At 40.8% G+C, this 20,754-nt stretch overlaps 1 protein-coding gene across 41 annotated transcripts in view; it reads right to left on the reverse strand.

Annotated features, from left to right (window-relative positions):
- The window catches only part of ANK2 (ankyrin 2), a 282,700-nt gene that overhangs the window by 111,465 nt on the left and 150,481 nt on the right, over positions 1–20,754 (reverse strand). For all 41 annotated transcript variants that reach the window (XM_039710549.1, XM_039710551.1, XM_039710589.1 and 38 more), the window contains 3 exons: positions 9,171–9,272; positions 2,150–2,248; positions 1,547–1,645 (listed from right to left, as the gene is read on the reverse strand). In XM_039710549.1, coding sequence (XP_039566483.1) covers positions 1,547–1,645; positions 2,150–2,248; positions 9,171–9,272 — 300 coding nt within the window. The remainder of the gene's footprint in view (positions 1–1,546; positions 1,646–2,149; positions 2,249–9,170; positions 9,273–20,754) is intronic.

Here is a 20,754-nt window from a genome sequence, read left to right on the forward strand (position 1 = left end):
TAACAGGGAAAATCCAGTCCTCCATCAGATTAACTCAATAACTCAATTAAGTCAAGTAGTAAATGCCTGTTAACAGCTCTGTGTACATTACACAAACCATCCAGGGCTAACAATAAATGTCTTCAAAACTAGAATACTGTAAAAAGTAATACTCACAAACACATTTTCCAGTTCTAACTGGATTTTCTTATTTTAATTTAGAAAACCTATTTTTTTTTTCTGCATACAGAAAAGCTTTTTGGGAAGACTTTCTGAGGAATAATGCTGAATGAAAATATTATTTTTAACAATTATTTCTCTTACCATGCTCATAACATTAAAGAGTTTTTTATCTTCTAATACACATGAAAAGGCTGATAAATATATGAAGAAATCATCCAGCTTGTTCATTATGAAAGGAGTTTGCTAAATTTTTGAACAAAGGAACTACATTTCTCATCTTTAATAGGAACAGAGCATGGGGAGCAACTGACCATCAGCTGTCCCAAGAGAGCTGTTGCATCATTTTGGGGCAAAAAAGCATAATAAAGAAAATATTTTTAAAATCTTGGAGTCAGGCAACTTAATTTTTTTTTGTTTGTTTGTTTCTTTCTCTTGTCTTAAAAATGTGCTAAAGGAATAGACAAATGCTCATTCTGTAAAAAAGTTTATTCATCTCCTGCTCTCTACTTACCTTACCCGGTCCATGGTGAATTTGTAACACCAAACAAGAGGAAACCCTCCAGGTCCCAGTTTCCCAGGTCTGGGCAAGCAAGATTGAAGCTAGTGCTGGGAAATGTGTTGAGGTTTTTTTTGAGTATGTCACCAGCCAAGTGCTTCAGAAAGATGTAGTTTCTTTATCACCTATAGCACCTGTTCAGCCCCTTATAGCTACAGACAGTTGCTATAATTAAGGCAGCATTTATGAACATTAATCAAATTATTTATTTGATAAATGGTTCTTAATCCTAATCAAAGGAAATCATAGGTATTGGACACCACCCTGTCCTCTGGTATGCTTTGGAAGACCACACAAGTTACATGTCAGTGGTAAAAAGAGGGCAGTTTTTACAGTTGGTTTTCCTGCCAGGACTAGGTGATTTTCTCTAGTTCAAATGTACATCACTAACTTTTGATTTAAATTCTTCCTGATACGGAAGGAGTTCAGAGGCCTGGAGTAAGTTATCTGCAAACTTTTAGCCAAAAAAATAACCATAAAAAACAATGGTAAAAATCAAGCCCTTGAGAAATTATCTTCTTTGTTACTGCTCACCAAATTCCCCTCAAATACAATATGTAAACACTTTGGAATCCTTTAGTAATTCCTAGCTTTCTTTCAGAAATTGTTTCAGAAATTTTTCTATCACCAACAACAGGAGTTCTTGTATCACACAATGCACATATAATGACTTCAATTCAGTATTTGCTTTTATTCTGCTTATGAGAGAACGTCTCGATTTGCTTCATTTGTCAAGCTTGGATGTTTAGAAGCAGTGTCTAATATCTTAGACCTTACAAGAGTTCACCAAACAACTTTTAGAAGCGAGAAGGGAATCGAGCATCATACCTGAGACTGTGCATTGATATTGGCTCCCTCCTTCACCAGAACTTTGACAACTTCAGCTTGTCCTGCTAAGGATGCAATGTGCAGGGCTGTATTCCCTTTCTGTTAGAGGGACGGGGAAAACTCAAGTTATTATTACACTTTTTCAGGAATCATTTCAATCAGCAGGTTTTTTAACAGCATTCATGTGTATGTGCCTGGCTGTGGAAAGGCTAAAGGGAAAACAACTTATCCCACAGGAGTTTTTTCAATTGTACCCATGGGTAAAGAGACTCTGGACATTATAAAGTCAATTACTGATTTTCACAGATTTGAAAAAATCAACTGCTTGGAGCTATACTAATTCTCCTTAAAATAAGGAAATAAGGAAAATCTGGCATTGCTAAAAACTTCTAATGCTTCCCTTGTGTTACACTAGAAATCGTATTTTCCTCTTCATTTACTATCAATGAGCTTCAGCAAAGGCAACTCCCAGGCCATAACAGAAATAACAGTTTAAATATTTCATATGTGCATAATTACATTACTCCCTTATTTTGTACTTTCTGGGATTTTGTCTATACTTCTCATATGTATTGGATAAATTCAGAGACACGCAGCAATTACCTTAGTGGCAGAATCCACAGCCGAGCCTCTTTCCAGCAATTCCTGAACCAGTCCCACGTGGCCTTCTTTGGCTGCCAGGTGCAGAGCATTGAGCCCATTCTGCAAGCACAAGGGCCAGATCCATTACAAATATCAGATACACATTCCTACCTCACCCTGGATAAGGAGAAGATTAGGAGCTGGAATGCTATTACATCTCTTAGCTGACTGTCTGCATAAGTCAGATACTTTGGACAGGCTCTGTGGAACCAACTTCTCTGACAACATTTTTCTCATAGTAACTAATACATCAAATTAAACTCTATTTTGTGAGTATCCAGAAAACATTCCTTGTTTTCTAATAAATTCCCATTACCACAGACCACTACCCTGGGCATCTCCATGGAGCCCAGTATTTCAAAACTTGAGTGTTTTTCTGCCTTACTCAGCTGTAACCTTATCCAGCCCCACTGAGGTTTTATCAATACTGAGAAATCACAGGACTTGGCCAAATTTACACAGAACGTGTCTGCTCAGTCGGGGTTATTCTATGCTAACACAGCCACCCTGAATGCTGGTCTCTACTCGGGGATAACTGGTATCAAATAGAAACCCAAAAGCACAAACAGGCCAAAATGGCTGTCGATTGCTTTGACTTGCAAACTGATCCTTGATCTGGCACTTGCACTGGTGTCTGATGAGCAAGTCTTCACTAAACATTCAGGTTTTGCAATCTCAGTCAAAAAGGAAAAGAAAATTAATTAAATAAAAGCAAGGATTATTGAAAAGGTAACCTAAGAAAGTCAGCATCTAAATCCTCTCCACATTAAACAGGAACAGGATACTTTATCTCATATAAATTCCTGCCATGAAAATTTGATCTCCTTCTTCCTAGTATCCCTCTTCCACCCAAGGAAAAAAAATGAAATTAGAGTCTATTGTAGCTGAATTGCCAACCTGTTCTTCACAATCCCAAGGTATTTTTCATGCTACATCAGGCAGGTGACAGCAACAAATACTGCCATTCCCTCCAGCATTCTCCTGGTTTCCATATTGCAGGCATCAGGAGCAATACTCAGGTGTTTGAGGAACCAGCAGCAAATTCAGCACTGTGGAATTTTTATCACTTTGCTTGTCTCTGAGCAGTTCAGAGTAATTTCAGTTGTGAAATAAACAGGCAACATTCTGGCTTTTAGTTGTCCATTCACAGAGAGCCTGCAATTTCCAATGGGATTTTAAAGCACTTAGCACCTCACAGGAGGTATTGGATGGGAGTGGGTCCAATGGCTTCAGACACAGCAATGCAAATGCATTTCAGAACTAACTCCTTTGGATTCCACAGCCATGTAAGCAGCACAGGCAGATTTGGTGGTCAGATTCTGAAGTGAAACTATGAGAAAAGCAAAGGAACTAAAGGAACACCATGATCACAGGCTGCCAAAAGCAGAGGAACACTCTCTTGCAGCGTGGTAGAGAGAAATGTAGTTTCAAACCCCATTATATGGGAAAAGCTACAGCAACCAGAGTATCCTTAATCCAGAGGAAAAACTCTTACTACAGAGCTGCAGAGCCCAGGGGTAGCAGTAGTGACGTGCCCTGGTCAAGGATAAATCCTTAGCCAAAAATATGTGGTGAGGTTGACCATAATCACCAGGATGAGGAATACTGCCCATGTCAGGGAATATTTTGCAGGCTGAACATGTTTCAGAAAACTCTCATCTTTCTTGGTTTTTCATCTCAGCGGAGTAACAGCTACCCATAATTACTACCTACAGTGGCTGCGAGCTTTGAGCTAGTATTTTGTGGGGAAACACACAATGTTCTCCTCACCATTTAAGAACAAAGACCTGTTCTGTATCTGATCTCACAGATTGTCATCAGCTCTTTCCATGGGAACCTGAAGGGCAGCTTGTCCTCCTCACAGTGTACACAGCTGATGTATTGCTGCGACACGTTAATAACCTTCTTCGCTCTTCAGGAACAAACAGCAGAGAAACTGCAAAATTCATGGCCTGTAAACGCCTCTGAGTGCAAAAGGATGAGGATAAGCCTCTGTTTTAGTTTACCATGCACCACAATATGGAGAGAGCAAGGCTTGTCCCAGGGCTTAATCTCTGAAATACTTGTATTCCTACCTCTGAGCCACATATCTGTTGATGTCACATTAAGCACCTGAAAGCTGGTATTGCTGTATCCATCGAGTTTCTTCACAACACAGGACTTCTTTTTAATGCATTAAAACACGAGTAAAAAGAATAGTTGAGGTCCAGTAAAAAGCTTACAGGAACAAACTCCAGCTTAAAAATAGGACTATAGACATTCAAATTCCATAATTCCTTAAAGCAAGCTGGGGTAAGCAGTAGCAAGCCCTGCACTTTAAATGCTGAGGGCCAGCACAAGGGAAGCCTTAAAGCAACTTTTGTTCTCTTTCTCCCTAATCAGAACCAACGCTGCAATTATTTCCCAGCCCACGTGGCTGATCCCTGCTACTTCTGATGATGGAATCTCAGATTTAATCAATGCAACTCCTCCGTTCCTGTCAACTGAATTTTTGCAGTTCAGAACAACAAAGGTTTCTGACACGTCCCTTCTCTCCCCCCGGCCCACCAAAGAGTTGGGGAGGGTGAAATTAGTTGTCTGCTAAGCAAAACTGTGCTGCATAAGGACAAAGCCTGCATATGCCATAACTGCCATTCTTTTGAAGACTCCTTGGTGATATTAACTCCCATAAAATAACCTAATACTAAGCCTTCCAAGCTGGTGGCTCTTTACAAGTGTTTCCCTGCAGTGCCTCACTCCCTCGATTCTCTTTCTCCTCTACCACCAAGGCAGAAATGTCAGTTTTCTGTCCCATGGAGTGCTACAAACTTGCATGCACCACTGACTGCCCACAGCACTTCCTACAGTGCCACCCCTAGTTATTTTCACTGCACTGGAAAACCCCAGGGATTTCTTGGACATCCTAAAAACCACCAGCCTAGTTTAAGCCAGTCCAAAGTCACTTATTCCCCATAAGACAGACACTGACACTGCTCTTGTCTGGAAATCACACCCAAAATTTCCCTGCTACCTCTGCCTTTGTATTCAGTAGCCTCACGGAGCCATCCTCATGCAACAGAAGCTCTTTCATCCCTTCCCGGTTCAGCAGCAATGCTGCTGTGCCATTATTCCTTCAGGGACACCGCCCAGATACAATAGCTTCTCCCATCCCCACCTACCCCTACTGTGCCAGAGTAAACTGACACCACGGAACAGCTATATCTTGGCAGAGCATCAGATCAACCTGCAGTTCAAGGGACATTTTAAATCAGCCAAATCAGTGCTCTGTGGGCTTTTACACCCTTCCCTCTAAGCTCAGCTCTGACAGGTATAGACAATAACCTGGCAGTCCTACAAAGCTCAACTCATCTCCTGCTGGTGAGAATTAGTGAGGATGATAAAGAAGTTGAAATGTAGAAATGGGGAAAAGAAAATGTTTGAAGGAAGTGGGGGAAAAGTTCTATGATAACAGCCCAATAGCAAGGCATAACTACAAAACACAAGGAAAATTAAAAAGCTTTTGTGACTAACACTGTGTGGTGGCGCTAACTCCTTTTGCCAGCAGAGGCAGAAACTAGAAAAAAGTACCACAGTCTTTGTTAAACTCAAATACTTTTCTCTCTTTAGATGGCTCTGCAAAGTCTCTCCTCTGAATAAATCTCTCAGGGAAGTAAAATGTGCATGTGGCAATCTCTTCTCAAGAGAGATCTGGGAAAGGGTGTATTAGAGAGCTAGGCACAGCTTTCTGAAGTCCAAATGTTTGTGGAAGTTCTTGTTAAAAATATCACAAAGAAATTAAGTGGACAGTGGGGGAAAAAAAAAAAGAAAAACATTATCAGGTTATGAAAATTCTCTCTTTATGTTGCTTTATAGTTTAGGGAGCCAAGAAACTGAATTAACCTAGAGTGACATCAAATGTGGTGCTGCCGACCTCATTATGCTACAGTGCCCCTTCAGACTATAGCTGGCACTGCTGGGAGAGGCAGTGCCTTTCCACTGGGAGGGAGGGAAGGATTAACAGCTGTGCTCTGTCTCTGTCACCCAAGGAATAGAGACCCACAGAATTAAAAGGAACCCAACAAAATGAGAGCAAAAGCCAAATTGATGGAGATTCAAAAAGCCTTGAAGCTGGAGGCCCCCAAAACTACCTCGTACTTAAACCCTGACCTGCTCAAGGCATTAGACTTCACAGAGGAGCACAGAAGACTTTTTTAATGCAAAGCCCATCACACTTTTCCTTCCAAGACATCACCCTGAAAATTGACAGGCCTCCCAAGACAAGATGGAGAGACATTACTTTATGCTGCCTTTGGATCCCCAATTCAGTTTCAAAAATCAGCAGGCAGCTGATGAACTCTCAGAACAGTCAGGGTTCAGGGTCTAACTCCGGCTGGAACCTTGGGCTGCACAAATACTCAGTGTAACATTTGTTTTGCTAAGCAACATTTTGAACATGATGCAGGAGACAGTTGTTTTCTCTTGCTACATTAACTAGAAACTAGTAACCATATCCTAAAAAACTGCATTTGTAGCATAGGAAACCAGCTTTAAAGGAAACAGATATTTCCAATGGCTATTGGTTACGCATCCTATAAAACACCAGGAACTGGATTTAAGGGCCACCTCATAAAACCGGAGAATTTCTCCCTTGACATTTTTAACTCTCTCCAGAAATACTTGATTTATGATTTTCAGAATAGATGACAATGCTTGAATTCAGATTAAAGCAAGCAATTCTATAATAAGTGAACTTGTTATGATAGCAGCATTCAAAAAAGCACATTTAAGTAATGCCTAGTTGTTAACTATATAATTGTTTTATTAACTACTTTGTGTTCAGTATATCCAGAAACATTAAGCTCCATCATATTTTGGCAACAGTTACACTGGGAAAATACTTTGATTATCTATAAAAATATATCACTCTGAAAACTCAAGATGTGAGAAAAAAAAACATTGAAACTGAAGAATGAATCTCCTGGTGTTCTCTCCATTCAGGAAAGCTTATATTTAACATTATGTATGGTTTTCTCACATGACATCTAATCTAAAAATAGCATTTTACTGAGGAAAAATACCCTGCACACACAAAGCTCCATTTTTAAAAGAGCATTGAGATATCTCACTGTTAAAAATAAAATACACCCCTGCATTTTGCACAGACTGTGTTTGCTTCTCCCCTTAGACAGCTGCAACACAATGACGTGGACAACCCTGACAAACCCTGAGGAGGAGACAAAGGAGGAGGAGTTACTTGAAGGCTGCCATGGCTTACTCAATATTCCCTGACCTCTAGCAGAGGGAGTCTGCTCCCACTCCCAGTAAAATTTACAATACACCAGTGATGCTTAATCAGTGGAAGCACTGAGGGTCTTAGATACAAAAACCTCTGTGAGCAATTTTATATGGCACCAGAACTGGAGTCTGCCAGAAGCTGAAGTGCTTGGTTGTGGTCAGTGGATGGTGAAAACTTCGATCTCACCTACATGGTACCAGTGGAGCTTTGTCACCAGCTGCAGGTGGGAAGCACTTTCCACAGAGGATAAATCTGCAACAACTTTTGCCATATTCCTCCCATAACCAGCAAGAGAATATTAACACTGGGGAAAAAACTTTGTAATCTTCCTAAGTAATTATCATATTAACTGTGCTCTGTCTGGGATGGGGGTTGGGGGTGTGACTCTTTGTTAATATTGGTGCTTATCATGAAGATGGAAAACTTGCTGGATCTATTTGAACACAAGAACTTGAGTCTAGCTTTACTCTCTCCTAACTGGGTAACTTGAAGTTTACCAAGGCACATATAACTTCCCATATAACCCGGGAAGTTTTCCTTGACAGTAAGTCTTTTAAAGGAAACTTTCTTCTAGACAGTAAGACAAGAACATTTCTGTATGTTTTCAATAAGCAGAACATGAAAAGCCCCTGCTCTTATCCTCCTCATCATTAAATTCCTTGGCACAGCCAACAGATCCGTTCTCACTCCTGTGCCCCAGCTTCCATTTGACACATGCCTTCTTTAATCATCTGCAGCTTTCCTTCAGCAGGGAATGTCATAGCACCAAATATTTTAGATTATTTCATTCCTGATTCTCCCAGTTACTCTTTTTTTCTTCCTCTCCCAAAAGAAATAGCGGTCACACTTTTGGGGTTTTACTTCCAAATGGCATAGCCACTGTCCAGTTAGTGGTCACTGATCAAATCTGGCTAAGAGCTAGGGGAAAGCTGGGCACCATAAAGCCTGAGCTGTCAAATTCCCCACCAAAGAAATTGCACTGGTTTCGCTAGAAAGCCAAGACACTTCTCAGAACTGATGCAGACACTTACTTGCATATTTATTTTAAGTCATGGTTAGAGTCTTATTAAACTTGATGGTTCTAGTCACTTCAATAAACGCTGCAAATGTAGGTCCCTAAGCTATGAAGCCAAAGAAATTGGATTTATATGACAGACCTACCAAAGAGCCAAGCCAAAATATTGTGTCAATTACAGTCACATCAATGGTGAAACTTTAACAGTGTACTTTTACAGCAGTTATAACTTTCTTGAACAGGGAGACAGTATGTTAAGCACAACATTTAAGTACCTTTTATGTTATGTTGTAGATATTACTGACCAGTGATAAAAACACATTTAATTTCGTGAAACAAGGTGAAAGCCCCTGGCTACCCTTTTTAGCCATCTGAGAGTCACCAGAACTGCATTGCCAGTGCAGGTGAGTGCCAAGATTTTAATCTGCTTGGACACGAATTATCTGGACAGCTACGACTACATCCACTCAAGTGCTTACCTACCCCCTGAGATCTCACAAAAACAAGAGGGGAAGCCTCAGACTCCCACACCTGAGCTCTCAAGAGATCAGGTGCTTCACGTGGGATGGCTAAGGAAAATCCAGGGGCTGAGCAAGCCACATTCAGCAGGATAAAGAGATAAATCACATCTCTACAGTGCTCAGGTTTCTTCCAATTCACTCTTGCAAGCTTGTGGCCAGGAAATATCTTACCTGATTACAGGTGTTAATGTCTATTCCACTTTTCAGGTATTCCACTACTTTGTCCAAATTGCCAGCTCTGGCAGCTCGGAGAAAGCTTGCATTGCTGTCAGACTGCAAAAAGAGAAGAAAAAAATTCTCCAATTAGCCCCTGCTTAAACCAGAGCACAATTTCATCAGTGGTGAAAGGTTTCCACATTTTATGCTGCAGGAGAATAAAGCTGTGAAAGAACTGAGTTTGAATTATATCTGCATTAATTAGCATATTTAAGTTCGGCAATAATGGCACAGAAGAGCTGTAGACCTGTCAGAGTGAGCAAAATAGAGCAATAATTGCTGACATTCAAAATATAACAAAATAAAAAATAAAATAAAAAAAAACAACCCAAACAGCCATAAATCATAGTAACTGATATTGTCAACAAGAGAAAGATAAATGCATGAACTTGCTAACTATAGTTTTATGGAGAATTACATATAAATATATTATCTCCTTATATATATAATTTTACGTATTATTTATGTATTTATGCATGTTGTTTGCAGATTTGTATAGATGTTATTTACAGATTTAGATCTGTTATTTTTAGATACCTACGCTCAAAGTGAGCAGCACTGCACGTGTAGCTAACCTTAGAACAAAGCGGATGAAGTACTCAAGGCTGAGTATCCAAATCCAGGATCATGCTGTAAACATTCCCACCCCTAAACTGCATGCTCTCATTAAAAAATAGGTTTAAAAACCCTATGAAAATAAGCTTTCATTTTTCAGCCAGGTTGTGGGATGTACTGTTAAGCAACAGAGCGTGGAACACCTCAGCCCCCTTGCCTTTGTCTGTGACACAAAACTCCACCGGCTGCTTGGAACCAGCCCAGATTTGGATCTCCCCCCGCAGAGGCAAATCGGCCACTAAGACACCCAAGACCAGGAGACAAACCCAAGCCATTTGGGAAGCCAGGAGTAGCAGAATAAGCGTTTGGGAAGGTGTACAGGGACAGCAGCAATTTTCCCAGTTCAATCAACCGAGCGGGAGTGAGTGCAAGGAGCAGGTAAATGAGCACGAGCGGCCGTTTGTGGGGCTCTGAGCCAGAGGCAGGGGATGGCCTGACTCACTCCTTGGCATCATGAGAATATCCTAAAGCCCTCCCGCTTCCAGCCACTTATTTCAGTTGCCCAATCCATTCCAATGCATTTTTTTCAGTCACCCTGCTTGTCACTCGCTTCACAATCCCTGATTCCAGCCTATCTTAATCTGCAACAGATGGATGTCATCAAAATCAGCCTCCTTACAACTGTGCTACATGCCAAGACAAAAACAAGTCTTTGTGAGCACATCCTTTCTTGGATGAGGATATGCTCATAAAGACATCAAAGTATGTTTTAATATTTAAATATCTTTGAAAAAAATCATGTGTCTTGGTAAAAACACAAACCAAGAACAAATATCTGAGTGCATGAAGGGTCAATCTGGGTGACTGGAAAAAGCATCTTTGCCCTCAATAATACACACATTTTACCTTCTTTTCCCCCATTTTTTCATGCTTTACTATTACAACAATAACCTACCACAGCAAAATCACAATCATCATATTTATACTTTTTAAAGGTTAAGAAAGAATGATGCAACAAATTACCACCTACAACTTTGAGTTCTTAGGGATGAACCAATGAAAAACTGCTTGTTTTTCTTTCACACAGAATAACATAAAAAGCTCAAGGTGCTGACATCTCCATTATTGCTGGAAGCTCAGATTGTAGCTAAGCCCACACAACTCTATGTCATTTGTTTCTGGCTAAGAAGACACAAGCAGTGCTTTCCAAGTAGATTTTCATTTCCTTGATTCATAATTTTGTTACCTCATAATCAAATTACTGCAGTGTACATCACTTCAAGTCACTTCAAAACACTTTCCATATACCAGAATAATGATCATAATGCAGGATATTAACTTCTTGTCTACATAAAGAGTAATTCAGCAGTCCATATGCTTCATATATAAATTCCCATACAACGACAAGAGAATGGCCACAAAATATTGAAAAGATTCAGCACTGTATTACAAGGATTGTGACATGGTGCTGGAAGGATTGACTTAGAAGTTAGGAGTATTCAGATCCATTTTCTTTCCCAGTTGGCCAAATCTAATTTTTTGGTAAGTTGTCATCAGTTTGTCCTTTGCCCCATTCTTTTAATGTTTTTTAAAAGCATTTTTGTCAGCACTAGTGTCTCAGGCATTTATTCACTTTAGCACACTTCAAATACAAATGCATTTTGACAAAATCCCCCCAGTAAACAACAACAGCAGTTTCCTGTTAGCCTTACCATGTCAGAAGACAATGAATCTGGATCTGTCAGCTTTTCCAGTGGATTCCATAATCTCTTGGAATATTTTGTTATACAGCCTTCAGAGCTCCTCACAGCCCCTCAAGGTCCCTCACAGCCTCCAGAACCACTTGCAGCCTCTCATGGTCCTCAGAGACCCTCATGGCCCTTCAGAGCCCCTCACAACCCCTCAAAGCCCCACAGAGTCCCTCACAGTGCTTTAGACCCCTCACAATCCATCACAGCCCTCTCATGGACCCCTACAGATCCTCAGAGCCCCTCACAGTCCCTCTGAACCCCTCACAGTCCATCACAGCCCTTTAGAGCCTCTCAAAGTCTCTCAGAACCCCTCATGACCCCTCAGAATCCTTCATGGTCCCTCAGAACCCCTCATGGCCCCTTAGAGCACCTCACGGCCCCTCACAGGTCCTCATAGTCCATCACAGCCCTTTTAAAGCCTCTCAAAGTCTGTCAAGGAACCTCGTGGCCCTTCAGAGTCCCTCATAGACCCTCACGATCCTCAGAGTCCCTCACAGCCCGTCACAGTCCTTCAAAGTCCACCGCAGTCCCTCACGGCCCTTTAGAACCCCTCATGGCCCCTCAGAATCCCTCACAGTCCACCACGGCCCTTTAGAGTCTCTCAAAGTCTCTTGGAGCCCCTCAGGACCCTTCAGAATCCCTCATGGTCCCTCAGAACTACTCACTGCCCCTCGGAATCCCTCATGGCCCCTCACCCACCCTCAGAGCCCCTCACAGTCCATCACAACCCCTCATGGCACCTCAGAGCCCCTCACAGATCCTCACAGTCCACTGCAGCCCTTTTAAAGCCTCTCAAAGTCCACCAGGGACCCTCTTGGCCCTTCAGAACCCCTTACCATCCCTTTAAAGCCCCTCAGAACCCCTTACAGCACTTTAGATCCCTCAGAGTCTCTCAGAGCCCTGCATGGCCTCTCAGAACTCCTCACTGCCCCTCAGAATCCCTCATGGCTCCTCAGAGCCCCTCATGGATCCTCAGAACCCCTCACAGTCCATCACCACCCTTTAGAGCCTCTCAAAATCCCTCAGAGACCCTCAGAACCCCTCACAGTCCATCACAGCTCCTCAGCACCCCTCACGGTCCTTCATGGCCCCTCACAGTCCACTGCAGCCCTTTTAAAGCCTCTCAAAGTCCATCAGGGACCCTCATGGCCCTTCAGAGCCCCTCACTGTCCCTTTAAAGCCCCACAGAACCCCTCACAGCACTTTAGATCCCTCAGAGTCTCTCAGAGCTCCTCACTGCCCCTCAGAGCCCCTCACAGTCCATCACTTCCCTTTAGAGCCTCCCAAAGTCCCTCAGAGACCTTCACAGCCCCTCACAGTCTGTCAGGGCCCTTTTAAAGCCTCTCAAAGTCTGTCAGAGACCCTCATGGCACTTTATAACCCCTCATGGCCCCTCACAGCCCTCACGGCTCCAAAGCCCCTTCACGGTCCCTCACAGTGTTTCTCAGTGAGAGAAATCGCCATATCCATCTTTATATTTTGGTGACTGGTGAAGAAAAACTGCCAACAGACTGTCATTTGGAGGCACTTCCTTCACAAGAAAGAAGACAAAAACCACAGACCCAGAGTCCCGTGCACCATATGGTATTTATCACATCTCCTCTTCCTAAGCACACACCCCTGAGCGGTTTTCTTGGGAGTTTTACACAGTTTTACAAGCAGATCATGCTTGAAAGCAAACACTCTACCAGTGAGGAAAGGAAAGGTTTACAGGAGAAGCATTTACCTTCCGCAGCAGCATGGGAGCACGAGAACACGTGTGCCCTGTCATTTGGGAAGCTCCAAAGCTGACATGTTAATGTGTAAAGTCCCATCTGGCAGCTCTGCCCTCCACCCTCAGCCCGGGCAGGCAGAATTGAGGCTCACATTGTGTACATGCAGACACTAGGGTCAGGCAGTCAGATCAATACATTATAAACATGACATAAGAAAATGGTATGAGGGATTAAAAAATACCGAGATGCTATTTTATAGTATGGGTTGAAATCACCACCTGTGGATTTAACCAGCTTTTTCTAATGCACTGCTCTCAATACATACACAATGACAGAGCACTACAAGTCCTCACCAACTACTTTCTTAAATAGAAATTATGTTTGCAATGCAATTCTAATACATGCCATAAATACAAAGGTAAATTTATATTAGATAACAGAGGAAATTGTTCGCTGCTAGCGTGGGGAGGCCCTGGCACAGGTTGCCCAGAGAAGCTGTGCCTGCCCCATGACTGGAAATGAGCAAACCAAGACTGGACAGGGCTTGGAGCAACCTGATCTATTGAAGGTGTACCTGCTTGTGGCAGGGCCTGGCACAGGTTGCCCAGAGAAGCTGGGCCTGCCCCATCCCTGGAAATGAGCAAGCCAAGATTGGACAGGGCTTGGAGCAACCTGATCTATTGAAGGTGTACCTGCTTGTGGCAGGGGGTGGAACTGGATGACATTGAAGCTTCATTTCTAAGTGCCTGACTTCTGAGGAGCATTTAGTTTTATTGCATCTTGCAGAGACCTCCCATCTTTTAATTTTTCCCACCAGCTTTTGACTGAGGATAGGTAAATAAAACCAAAAATAAGAATTTTCAGACCACTAGGAACAAATAAACTACAATGTGACAAACATCAATACAAGTACACTTACAGCAGGAACACAAAAATTACTTCATATAACTACCTAGCCATCAGATATTGCGTAAGGAAATACAAGAAATGATCAAGTGACTATATGAATAGATGACTGTGGATTCTCCCTCTTTCTTGCTAATTACACTGCTGCAATTTAACCTGAATTCAAAACATATATTTCAGGGAATCTCAGTAAATAAATCATATATGGAAATTAGTATTTTAATCAAACAGACCTTCCCTTCTGGTTCCTCTGTCCCGACTCCAGCTGTCCTTCCTATTGCATTATGTACCACATCACTTATTGCACACAACACACACCTGTTTCTCAAAGATATTTTAGAGAGAAGGGCAAAAATAAATCTTGAAATTATATGATGTACCAAACTAATAAAACATTCTCCAGATATTCAAATTTGCTAGAGAAAACCAGTTTCACACATAAGAAGACTAGGGGAGTAAAAGGCTTCAATTTTCAAAGGACAGCTTTCATCATAACATTACCCATCAAATATTTAAATTGTGTCTGTAGAAAAATGATTCCTGCAGGTTGGATTTGGGTTTTTTTCCCCTCTAAGTAAATTGAATGACTCCAGTCTGTCCAAAATCAGAAACATCTCTGTGAGAGAACAGTCCAGAACTATGGGCCCCTGAATATTTCTCATCTACTAAATACAGTTTGCTAATGGAATGCTGACAAAAAGATAATTCAAAACTCAAGCTAATATCCAAGTAGTATGCTTACACCTTAATTTAACCTATTTGTTTTGTTTGCGTATTACAATATGTACCTGAGCGGTAATAACATTTTCAGACTTTTCAAGCATGGACTTGGGGATGTACTGCTTTGATTTTATGGAGAAACATTTACTCAGCTGTAACTTTTGAAGCTATTGTCCCTGATCAGGACATGAGAAAAACCTGCTTTACATAAGTCAAGAAACTCAAATCATTATTGGCTAAAAAACCATCGATGTTCAAGTGAATTCTGTGTTATCACTGCAGGCATTAAGATACAATTAATCAATATGCAGGGGTAGGTGACAGTGTTAATGCCATTTAAAAACTCCAGAGTTGTGAGGCACTGTTTGTACAACAGCTGTTTCTATAATTAGCAAAATGCTGATAGCTTGTGAACTCTTCTTCATTAAGAAGCTCCTAACTGACTGCTGGCTCATCATGTTAACATATCCAGGGAACGCCTGGAGTTGAGAATTCAGCTCGTGGCAGAAGCAAAGTTGCACCTTCTAAACTCAAATTTTCACGGTTTCTTGATGCTATTCAGTACTTAAAGATGCAAATAGGAAAAATAGCAGGTATGCGAACATATACCTTTTCCTTTTTTTATTCCCTCCTTGCTAAAGTGTCAGTTTAAACTCCTACCCTTGAGACAACCACTGAATTTTGTCCCAGCTGCCTTGGCTATTCTCTGATTTCAGGAGCCATCTGTTCCAACCAGCCATCCTTTAACTGGGTGCATCTCTAAAAGTGGCACAGACCAGGTGTTACCATTCCCCAACTCACTCCTCACAGACGGATTTTTGCCCATTAAGGAACCTTCTTCCACACCAGCATTCAGATGCAAAAGATGGGAATGCAAATACAATGCTTTTCCTCATCGAATACTTCCTGAAAACTTGCCAGCAAGTTTATCAGTGGCTCGCATTTTATGTGCTGTACACTGAATATTTTTTTATTGAGCTGAAAGTGCTGCTGATCTCCAAAGGGCATCATACTCGAAGGTGGAGCACTGACAGCAAAGAGGTAAAGGGTTTTTTATATGTTTTGCTTTTAATTAAACCCCCAGAGCAGAGTATGAGCCCACAGTTCTGATATACATGCCATAATGAGAGCTAAATATTCCACTTGCAACAGTACAGGCTCAGTAATCTAGCACTGATAAATTACTTAAATGACAGCTATAATGGACACATATTTTCCCAGCCCTTAATGAAATAACATTCATCTTCTGAAAGAAAAGAAATACAACAGTGCTTTGCTTTCAAGGCCACTTCCTTTGCCCATAAAAATGTATGTTTTCATTCCATTCATTTATTGGGAGTGATGAAGGAAGACAGATTAAATCACAGATCCTAAAGAAATTTCAGTATCTAAATTCCTGGATGAACAATAGGGCCAATTTTCTTATTTCAATATAAAAACAAGATTTTTTATCACTCATTTTTTCCCATTCAACCACATACAGGCATTTCAGATCAGATTCATCTTGCTGTGTACCTTTGGTTGTATGGAATTTGTTCATGAATAGTTGAACTGAAAAGCCCATAATTCTAAAATAGCGGCTTTCACTAAACAAACATCATGTTCTCATAACATAGAGCAAGTTCTTCTCCAGGAAAAAGACACAACCGGCCTTACAATAAACTAATATTTGTTAAGATGAGAAGAATCCCAGGATTTGTGAGATGTGAAGAGGAAGATAAGCTTTTAGAGGTGAGAGATCGCTAGCAAGTTAAATATTCTCTGCCAAGATGGAGCTAATAGCATCTAGTAATTAATTATTTTAAAATGTCAAAGGTCTGAATCCCTAGGTTGATATTTATGGCTAAAAATCAGAAAAATAAAAATATTCTTTATAGCACATATTATGAACCTGAATAACTTAAGGTGCTTCAAGCACTTAGGCCAATTAATTGTAGAACACCATGAAGGATATGGAAAAGCTGGCACCACTTTTTCTGGCACCGAGCTGGAGTTGCCCTCACCATGCTGTTACAGACACTGCGGACATGGCTTTGCCATGAAGACTCTGGATATTATCAGCAAAAAATGTTTTGTAATAACAAGCCGGTGAAATAGGTACAAGAAGAGAGAAAGCTTTTGTGCTATACACTGCATATGATCCAGGATTCAAACAATCCTTGATTTCAAATCAAAACACTTTCAAACACAGAAAATTATTCCCTGACCCAGAAACCTGGGATAGCATTGACCAGATTCCTCCCAGTGTTCCTGAGAAGGAATATTCTCTCATTAGCTCTGCTAAAGGGATGTGTGGGAGCCCGAATCACGCATTGCCGGAGCAGGTGGGAAGGGTAATACTGTTTCCATTTATTATACATCCTGGTGAAAGCTTTCTTGTGTCAGACAAAGAGGCTGCAACCCAAAGGAGATACTGTGTGCAGCACGATTCAAGATTTAGAACGTCTTCAAGAAATTACTTTCATTGGTATGACTGGAGAGGGAAAGAATTATGGCAAAAAAAGAAGCTCAGAAAATAAACTAGGTTAAGTGATTTATGATTTATGCACATTATAAATAAAAAATGTATTACAAGTCCAACATATTCATCAAATTCTGGTGATTTCAAGATTTGCATAAAACAATTCAGTGGCAGTTTCATATCTTTTTATGACACTGTTCTCAGAAAGCTGCATTTGAAATTTAAAAAAATTTTTATTGATGCTACGTGATCCCAGCAAACATATTTTTGAGCAACATGAGGAGGAAACCACCGAGGTAACAAACAGCCTTACCTGAAGACCAGCTCCTGTTCCAATATTGCTCCAAACAAACACAATTAGTAATGCTTATAGACACTTCTAATTTTTACTAGTGGCTTCAGCTATTCCATCTCTTGTTATTGATAGGAAAAATCTCAATTATTCATAGATAATTACTTTAATTTTAGACTGCTTGTTATATTTCAACACCTTTGACTCTTTTACCAACTCTGAAATTCCAGAGCTTGCAGGATACCATCCAGCCATTCTTTTCTCTCTGCTGGAATGCACAAATGCCTGATCAGCTAGGCTTTGTTTTTAACCAGAAGAAGAATAAAAGGATATTTTGGAAAACCACTTTAAACTATGTTCAATTTTTACTACATCTTTAAATCTAATTGACCTCAAACTAAACAGATTTAAGTTACTTGCTAAAGGGAGGGTTTAAATACACACTTAACCTTGTTCCTGTATTTGGGCCAGCTTTGGCAAATACAGTAGCAACAGAAGAGGAAAAGAAAACTAATGTAAATTTGGCTTTGAGCCTTGAATTTCCTTGAGCCAAGAAGCAAATGCCTTCTATAAACCTTTTAGGATCCTCAGCTGCCTCAGACATCTGTAGGAGTCCTCCCACTCTGTTCATTAACTTGCCATACTGGCCTGGCTGCTGACTGTACTGTGTCAATGAAGGATTTGTGAGAACTGAGGCAAAACTGCATAGCTTTCTATGGAAAAGAATGGAATCAAAGTATTTTCCCCAGCTGCATGTCCCTTCCAAAGGCAGTACTCAAAATGACAGATGTTATTTTAATCCATGCTGATTTTACAGTATAAAGCAACATCAGTTATCAGGGATCTAACAAGGGACAGCACATCAGTACTTGCTGAACTTCAGGCATGTGTAATCCCTGTCCTTCCCCTGAGCTATTCATCTTCTCCAAAACAAACTTTCTGGGATAAATCCCAGCTTGGAAACAATGTGTGAGTGTCTGAATTATCATCGGCACAAGACTAAAAAAAACACTCTCAAATGTACCTGGGAAATAATCTTTGCATTTAAAAAATAATAAAGAGGAAAAAACCCCAGACCACCCAAAAAAAACAACAAACCAAATATCCCACAGGATTTGGCTTTCAAGAATCAAAGATTTTCTAGTTTGATTAATCCTAAAAATATCTTCATTACTCTAAAAAGTAGGAATGTATAATCCTGTTGTTTAATGGGAACATTTCTTGTGCTGAAATTTGAGACAATAATCATTTAGCCATATCCTAAAACGGTAAAGATTTCAGATTTCGGGCTCTTCTACCTTCAAAAGAGCCCCAGGATTAGTCTTGGTTCTCCTAGTTGACACACACATTCACTGAAGTACTTTAAATACTGATATGAAACTAAGATTTCCTCTAGGAGAAAATATTAAAGGAAGGAAAAATATTTAGGATCCTCTGGATACCATATATTGAGATGCTGAGGTGTTGGTAACTGTAGAACTTTCCATGGCAAGTTTCTATTACTGATGATGTTCCTAAATAGAGATAATAATACTAGAACACCTCTAGAAAGAATTAGGATGCCACTCCAAACGTTATCTAGCAGGATAATAACCAGGCCTAACAAAAATCAAGGCTGTAAGTGAAGTTTATGACAGACTGCTGAGAGATAATCCTATCACTCTCAATTTCTCATTCCCTATGGCCAAAGTGACTTTTCCTAATAAAAGAAATGTGTGAATACCATCCGTGCTAAAGGGTCAAACTGCTCTACCCACCCAACACCATTAACCGATCGCCCATTGATTCAAATGCACTGGTTCCATAAAACAGGAAAAAATGATTCCATGCTGCTTTGAGAAGGGCTAAAATAGATGTCAACAAATGGTGTTACCACAGTTGCTAATTCAGCAAGACTCATCGCAGAGATCTTACTTGTACAGAGAGGTCAATGGAACACTTGAGCAGTAAATGAAGAATCTTGTAATCCTAGGCCTAGACTTTAACAATTCAGCTCTGGCCACCAGAGAGAGGAACGAGTTTCACCTAACTTCACCTGCAAAAAAGCAACAATAATGGTAAAGTCCACCTTGCCCAATCCACTGCCTTGACCAGGGAAGAAAAACTCCTATGCATGCTGCAGTAGGAAAATCCTGTGCTGCACTCAGAGAGCAGTCTGCCCCAGGCAGTCTGAAATACCTGGTTCTGAAGCAGCAGATTGCATTTGATTCTTAGGTTAGAAAAGATTAGATTAGCAAAGCAATTTTGCCATCTGAGTTGGCTGAATATCAGCTGAATTGTTCTGAACCTCATATCTGCTACAAGGCTCCTGGAGTCATCATATTCAGCTTGATGTGGCAACTCTTTTTAATGAGCCAAGACAGGGAGCATGGCTGCAGTTACATAAAGGCAGAGGAAATCTATAACAGCTAACAGGGTACTGTGCTGGATACCATATCCCTGTTCAGGAGAAAAAAATAGATACACAATTTCTCCCTGCAGAAGAAAGCTTTACTGACATTTCTAATTTAGAGACACCTCTTTCTTTTAGCCTTTTCTGTATGAAATCATAAAGATGATAAGATACTGCAAACATTCTTAGGGAAATAGAGGAACTTTCCTTTGTAATCCCCCAAGCACTGTAAACCTGATTCAAGACAGACATTCTAAAGAAACTTGGCTGGTCCCTACCAGGGTGACATAAAGCCAAGGTCTTATGATTGAACACATCAAAGACATTATCAAAGTGCCTGATCTCTGCCTGCTATGAAAAGTTGTGTAGGCTGAATGAAAAGTATCCAGAAAAATAAAAAGGAATAGAAGCCTCAAAGATCACATGCTGCTCACTCCTGCCTCCTCTGAGGGCTGACCTTATGCCGAAGGGCAGCTCAGAGGCTGGACGTGTCGGGAGAGCTGTTTCACTTTGTTTATTTGTGTCACAGGGGCTTCCATACCTTTGCTGACAGGGACATCCTCTAATGCCCAGTGAAACCACCCTCATCCTCAGGCCCATCCTCCCTCACAGCCCAAGGAATCCCACTGTCCCTCCCCATGACTGCGTGTTCCCATCACTGGAGATTATTTATTAATTCAAAAAACTGCTAGGTAGGAGAAAAAAAACCCATCTGCATCCTCAAAGAAATAGGTTACTTTCATGTTT

Source organism: Passer montanus, unplaced genomic scaffold (genome assembly GCF_014805655.1).
Source record: "Passer montanus isolate IOZ18808 unplaced genomic scaffold, ASM1480565v1 scaffold23, whole genome shotgun sequence".
NCBI lineage: Eukaryota > Metazoa > Chordata > Aves > Passeriformes > Passeridae > Passer > Passer montanus.